Below are 7503 nucleotides of genomic sequence, written 5' to 3' on the forward strand. Positions count from 1 at the left end.
TTTAACATTTATAAAAGTGTACCGATGCTGACAGGATGTAAAAACACTAGGTTTTATCCTGCACAGTTTGCCTTCACAGAAGTCAGCGATTTTTCAGGTGATACCTCCTATGTAAAGGTTGCTACTGTTTCTATCTTTCATAGTCATAGCAAGGCAGTGCGTTTCTTCTGATTCACTTCATCTTGCAATATGTCCATCAGAGCTAGCTCTCATTCTTCCTGTATCCAGTCTTCCTCTGTCTTTGACAGTATATCCAAGTGCTCAAAAATTCAGCCATTCACTGACTGTAATGTCATGCTTTTTCTCCTATATGCTGCTTTTCAAGAAGTGATCTTCTAAGTTCATTTTTCTGAACAATTTGTGCTTTTAGATATCCATCTGTTCTTTTAACACTTCTCCAACAGCTCAATCCAAAATGTTGCAGCTCATCTCATCTTATTCAGGATCTAGCTTTCATATCCTTCCTCCCTATGCACCATGCTGACTGCTGAAATGTGAAGTAAATGGTCTAAGTTTAAACCCTCCAACAGAGGGCATGGAGCTCATGCCAAAGGATGCTATATGCTAGCTGACCAATGCAGTATATTTTTTCCAATTGCTTTTACCACTAACCAACTACGTGACATCCTGAATTATTCCTTCTTTAAAACATATAATGAAATAATTTAATATGAAAATAAACCAAGCAGGAACAAACTCGTTTTAATTACATAGAGTCAGGGACCAACAAAACAGGATGAGATGTTTGAAGGTTGAGCCAGCTGAGACCTTATTATTTTATGTATTATTCTGTTATTTGTTTAGGATATACATCCAGGTAATGCTTACAGTTCTTCCCATCTACAGAGACCTAAGGTCCCTTAATGCAGCTCTCATCTTCTTTTCTTGATGCATGCAATCAAACTATGCTTCCAAAAAGAGTTGTCTTTAGGAAGAGAGTCCCCAGACACCACTTTACACAGTTGCCTGATTCATATAAATGTAAGTTGGGAAAAATAATCAAACACTTTTAAATACAGGTTTAAAATATCGTGATTGAACTTGCCTATACTATTTACATGAAGTATTCTGTTACTCTTCTTGTTCTCCCCGACCCATATTGGATTCCTGTTCTTTTTCTTCAGAAACACTTGTAAAATTCTTTTAAATATATTTTTTTTGATCCTGCAACTGTGATATTCCTTCTCCATTCCATCACTTTTCATTTATTTCCTGGATGGTTTAGAGAAAGACCCACACTGAGGCAGGGTAGTCATAGCAGCAGAGGCAAGAAGCCAGCCCCTACTCCTGAATCCCTGTGTACCTGTGAGAGAGTCTTACTGCCAACTGTGTAACATGCATGCAGGGAGCAAAGTGGGGCTCTTCCAAGAGCACACCTTCTGGAAAGTCTGTGTATAGGAGTAAGCATGAACTTATGGCTTTCACTACCAACATTGTTTCTAGCAGAAACAACCTATTCTGACACTCCTTGCAAAGTATTTTCACACACAAAGATTGGCACTGATAGAAGCATAGGAGATAATATTCTTTCCTGCTTTGGGGAAATCAGATTAGCAGAGAGCATAAAGGAGCCTACCCAGCAGCCCTCCAAGCTACTTTGCACACCACATTTTCTTTGTATTGTCCTCCCCTACAACAAACTATTTGTAGCTGCTGCAGGAAAGATCCAGGGCTTGATAGACCAAGTTAGTTCATCTGACTTGACAAATACTCTTTTCCTCACACAAACAATCAGTTTCTTCTTCCTCTTTCACCTTCGTCTTACCTATCTTTGAATGTTTGCAGTTCTCAGTGAGCACTCTCTGACTGCATGATGTGATCTTTGAGTGCACAACATGGGTTTAACTATGCATCTCACATTCAAACCACAAAACATCATTTAGCAGCCACTGGAGTACTTCTTGTTTCATCATACCCATGTTCACACTCTGAAGAGATATTGACATAATTTCCATTATTAATTTTTACTTCATTCTCAAAGATGTGCACTGACAGTCTTAGCTCCCCAGATATATACAAGGTACCTCAAAAATATAGGGAGCATAGCTATTTTAAATGGCAACATGCAACTCACAATGAAAAGCTCACGCTGATATAGCACTCAAGTTCTAAAATATCCTAAAGCACTTAAGCCCACATTTAAATAGCCTCAGTCTCACTAGTGACCTTCCTTTGCTCTGGTTTAGACAACGTCCCACTCAGCTGCTGCACTACACCTCTGGAGGCTGCTCCTTCTCTCCATTGAGAAAGGAGGCTGTCTAAAAACAACACTGCACAAGTTTAAAACAGTTAAATACAGGCAATTTGGAATGGAAGCTGGTCTTTCAGCAATGCAACAGAATTTTTTGCAGTCTGGCTAGGAAGCTCAGCTAGTATGCAATCACCAGGAAGTACCACAGCAGCTTTAAATTTTGCACAGAACAAATACATTGTTTTGAAAGGTCATGACAGTAAATTGCAAGGAATTCAATTTATCTCCCTTGGATGGATGAAGAACTGAGTCAAACTTAGAACAGTGGAAACCTCTGGCTCCAAGAAGTCTGTGCAGGTTCAAACCTGGTCTTGTGGCAGCCAAACCATCCTTTCAGCTATATGTTATTACAGCTTGGGATTTTCAACTGTTTTTTTTTCCTCAGCTGTGCTATTGCAGCAAATTGTGTCACAAGCATCAAAAGAAGGTCAATACATGAAGAATTTGTTTCTCTTTAACCAGGAAGTTTACAAAATGTAAAATGGTGATACAGACAGACATCATTATAATTGTCTCACACTCGTTTATCCACGTGTAAAGTGACACATGAAAAAGTACAGGGAGGTATGTGGGAGGAATCACCATGAGCACAACACAGAAAGTCAAATACTTTGAAAGCAAATAGGCAGAAGGATTAATTTTAAAAAACAGAAAGACCATAAAAAAACAATACCATGAGCCTCACATGTTTTAGCTTCATAGTATATACCTAGGAGGACAGTGACACACCAGTAGCACACTTGATTTAACAGGCTCCTTGCATGTAACTGAGTACAACAGAGCTAAGTGAGCAGATCATTCCTGATTGGATATATTGCACCATGCAACAGCTCTTACCTAAAGCTTTCTGGGTATTCAACAACAGCCATGTTGATGACATCCAGTGCATGTTGATAGTGCTTCTGAGCTGAAAAGAGGAGGGCCAGTAGATGAAGTGAATTCATGTCATCTTTGCATAGTTGTAGTGCTTCTTGAAGATGTTCTATAGCATCAGAAATCTGGGAAAAGATGCGGTAGAAATAAAAAGAACACATTTCTACTATTTGAACAGTTTTCCAAAATTAACAGACTGCACTGCTTGAAAAAAACCACACCTGCTAGAGAAAGGAGTTTGTGGCATTACTAAATCACTGCTTATAAATGGAGCAGCAGACCTGATTCAATCAATCCCGTCTTATATTGGCATGGTGCTTCCATGCTGTAAACACACCCATTACAGAGGCCCAATTCTCTACTCCATTTTTCTAGGATGGGTGGCTGGATCTTTACGCGGGTCGGACATTACACATTTCTGCTGCATTTTGTCTTTTGTCATGGCTGCACAAGGCCCTTCATGAAGAACAATCAAGAACATAAAAACTGAGTTTGAATTGTTCAAGGGTAAAGTCAGGATTCAAACGCTGTCAGAAAGAAAATACCTCTGCAAGCCAGGATATAAAGAGCAGCCCTAACACTCACAGCAGCAGTGTGTCATTTGAACCAAGTCTCGCTTGGTAGAAAACTTAACATCTATAATGCATGCAAATATATCATATGCTCTTTGTGATCCAACATCCTATTTTAGGCTATCCATTCAAAAGGGAACTTCTGAGATTTTTTTTCCTTTAGGTAGCACTAACTTTTATACGGAGGATTTTTTTTCTTTTTTAAGATTCTCTAGTGCCTGATATTACTGTTACTTAAATTATCCCAGATCTGTGTTTGACCCTGGAAGCCTGCAACAAACAAAAACAGAAAAAATGTAGAAATGTATTTTCCTCATATATACATTCGCCCTCCTTGCCTTTTAAGGGATGGAGAATGTAGTACTTTCTTTCTACTACAAGAACTTCCTACCTAGCAAAGCTCTGAAGATGTTCTCCTGCCTTGAAATACCACCAGTGTCAAAGTCCCACCATCTCCACAGATAATTCAGGAAAACAGGTCACTTGTAATTAAGGAAATCAACAATTACACTGTCTGCAGTTACAACAGAGGTTGCTGATTACCTGGATCCCAGGTATACTTCTGGGAACATGGTACATGTTCTGTTTATGGGACAACTTCGTCCTAATGTCCAACTGACATTTCACTCTTACTTGAGTATATGCAAGCCAAGATACTTAACTACTCCATTACTGGTGACTCCATGCAAGTCTGGAAGATTAGTACAACTGCTCCACAGGCATAACCCTGAACTGGCATCTGGCCCACAGCTTCAAAACTGCTGAATGTCCTGGCCTAGATTCAGACTGGGATATATGACTGAGTGCTTAGCTTTAATGAATTACTGCTGGTCAATGAAGCTACTTTAACCACATGTGTTATTACAGCCTACTGCAAAGAAAAACACATTGGCTTAAATGACCAGTGTCTCCTCAGCAGCTTACTAGGACCCATTTTCTTACCATGTAAAAACACTAGCAATGACAACTCGGAAAAAGGACAACAAACATGAGACCGTGGTGGGCCCAGATCTGCCTGACCACAAAGTTCTTCAGTAGGTATACGAGAGGTATCTCAATCTGATTTGCCTAAACAAAGCCGCTATCAAGAGTCTTCTTGTACTCAGGCTAAAAAAATCCCTTATTTTTTCTATTCCTCTGTCTCAGGCCTGCACAAGTACTTCTAAAGAAATTCCAAGTTTGGGGAAAAAGAAGTTCATCAGAAGAAAAAGAAACTCTGTAAAACAAACAACTGGGGGGGCTTCAAGCAATCTGTTCCAGCTGACCATGCTTTGAAGTGAGTGATCTCCAGATGTCCCCTCCAAACTCAACAATTCTATGATTCTATTCAAATACTTGGGAAGGTGATCCTAATTTGCTAGTATGAATCAGACAAAGAATAATACTTGCAACTAGTGTCTTTACTGAGGGGCTTAGAATTTGTAAGGATACTTGAATCTTTTTTGCATGTGAACATGCAACTCAGTCATTGAGACTTTGCTTTTTATGTGCAAAACTCCAACAACCACACAACTGCAAATCCACACCCATAAGATGCCAGCTATCAAAGCAGCTCTCTGACTCTGTTGCAACATATACAAAATAAAGCAGCACAAAAAAGTCAGTTGTGGTTGCTTCTGTCACATATTGTTGAAATAGATATAATCTAAAATAATTCCACCCTGTTCTGGAGCATGGGGCTTGCAATGGTTACATCTCATTTCAGTACTTCCCTCTAGTACCATCAAAGTCACAGGTAATGTCTGTTTTTGGAAGTTAACCATGCTTCCCTGACAACTGATTGTTTAACTTGAGCTCAGAAAGATTCCTTAGTGCTGTAACACCATTAGTAGCATACAGACTGCTGCATAATTGGAAACAGAGGACAAAACACAGTAAGAAAAAATACCCTTTAATAATACAAAGAAACTCTGTTCCTTTATGTGAAGCATTATACAAAACAACAACCTGCAACAGACCAGGTGCAACAAAATACAAACTAAAATTCTAGAACAATAAAGGAAAGATATTTGGCAGCAGTCAACATAAATGTATTTTGAAAAGCAGAGATCATCAATCTACTGATGGATGCCATAGCTTATTTATTTAAGTAACTATGTAATAAGAGAAAGATGGAAGAAGGCAGGCCAGATGGCACCCTGAAACTTCAGGGCTGTTCCAGAGGAAGGCTGCCAGTTTAAATTCCCAACAAGTGCTTTAAAGTAATCTTATTTCAGCTGGACTGCAGGTCTGAGTGGGGCCTGCAATTAGAAGATGCTACCTTTCCTCTGATTCATCTTTCTGTTAATAAATATACCACGTGTTCTGCATGGCACACAGGTATATCAGATCACACTGATTAGGAAGCAAAGATCCTGCAGTAAGCCAGAAATAACATCTTGCATCACTACCAAAATAATGTCACAGTATGGATTGTTTAGGCTGCCTCTTATATAATTTTATTTATTTTAATACTACATTCCTCCTTAAAAACAATGCTGGGATGTTGCAATTGTAGGTATAAAAAGGAAAACATTACTAGTGTTAAAAATAATTCTCAACAGTAGAATGCACTTGCATATTTAGAATGGTAAATGGAACAGGATCTCATAACAGAAGTTTTCAGGCCTTATAATTTCACATCAGGTCTGAGTTACAGTTAATTAACCATTGAAATTATCCCCACCATCTCTTTGTAGCATACAACTATAAAAAAGAGAAAGCTTTAATGACTGGCAAGAGCTTCCATTGAAAACAGACTTGCTACAGTCCACCCGAACTTCAGGAAAGCAGATGTGGACATATTTGAGAGTTAAATTATTACTTAATTCTTACTACAAGTTGGTTTGATCACCAGAAAAAATCTAGGCCAGGGTCCACACAGAAAAGCTGCATATTGCTGTTCAGCAGAGAAGGCACTAGCTGGTCTGGCAGAAACACAGACCGGAACTAGCCACATCCAGCAATCAAGGAAAGAAGGACCTCTCCACACCTGCTAAAACAGAGCTCCCTTCCTAGGGCAAAGAAAAGTCGGCAGTCTTGCCTTCTAGAAACCAGAATAAAAAACTGTGGAGAAAACAACTGAAATATTTTCTCTGCTGTCTTAACTGATGTTTATCTTATTTTTACATCCAGACAAGCTGGAAGGTGGAAGGTGTTTTTTGGTTACTGCCACTTTGAAACATCAGGTCTGCTGGCAGCCCATAGGTGAAACTGGTAAGCGAGAACTCTTAATTCTCAGCTGCTGGCCCCTGGCTGTTTTTCCCTTCCTATTTTCATGCAAAGAAAGGTCAAATTAAATCAAGTATTAAAATGGCACAACCCCCCCCATCTTGTTTTTATGTATCTAATACAGATTTATGTGGTATTCAAGGTCAGAAACAATACAACCACCAAAAACTAGAAGGGAACCAGCACTTAAAAATAACAAGAGTGCTGACTCTCTAGAGTCATTTCCATAGTAACTGGCGGGCTAAATAAGTAGGCAAGGCATTAAAACCAGTGAGCTTTAAAATGTTAATTCTACCTTGTTTTTGCTGATCCAAATGCTGTTTCCACAGAAACAGGAGAAGCAGCCGAACCAGCCGTCAGGAGCTGGGAGTTACAAGTCTCATTTGTCGATTGGCTCGGCCAGCTGCCAGCCAGGCACTGCAGGTGGAGATAACCACCACAGAAAGTACTGACCTTGGCCTTGTAGCACTTAACTCTGGAGGAAAACCAGACTGAGACACACCTTAAAAAAGAGAGTATACTCTATGCTTTGCTGAAAAATCCACCTAAAAGGCTGTGGGGCTAACCTAGAAACACTCCAGGAGGGATAGCATTCCT

General features: G+C 39.4%; 1 protein-coding gene across 1 annotated transcript in view; it reads right to left on the reverse strand.

Annotated features, from left to right (window-relative positions):
• TTC7A (tetratricopeptide repeat domain 7A) overlaps positions 1-7503 on the reverse strand; it is a 174177-nt gene that overhangs the window by 88931 nt on the left and 77743 nt on the right. Inside the window, exon 14 of the mRNA XM_010004957.1 lies at positions 3089-3249. Coding sequence (XP_010003259.1) covers positions 3089-3249 — 161 coding nt within the window. The remainder of the gene's footprint in view (positions 1-3088; positions 3250-7503) is intronic.

Source organism: Chaetura pelagica, unplaced genomic scaffold, assembly GCF_000747805.2.
Source record: "Chaetura pelagica isolate M959 unplaced genomic scaffold, ChaPel_1.0 scaffold13, whole genome shotgun sequence".
Taxonomy (NCBI): Eukaryota; Metazoa; Chordata; class Aves; order Apodiformes; family Apodidae; genus Chaetura; species Chaetura pelagica.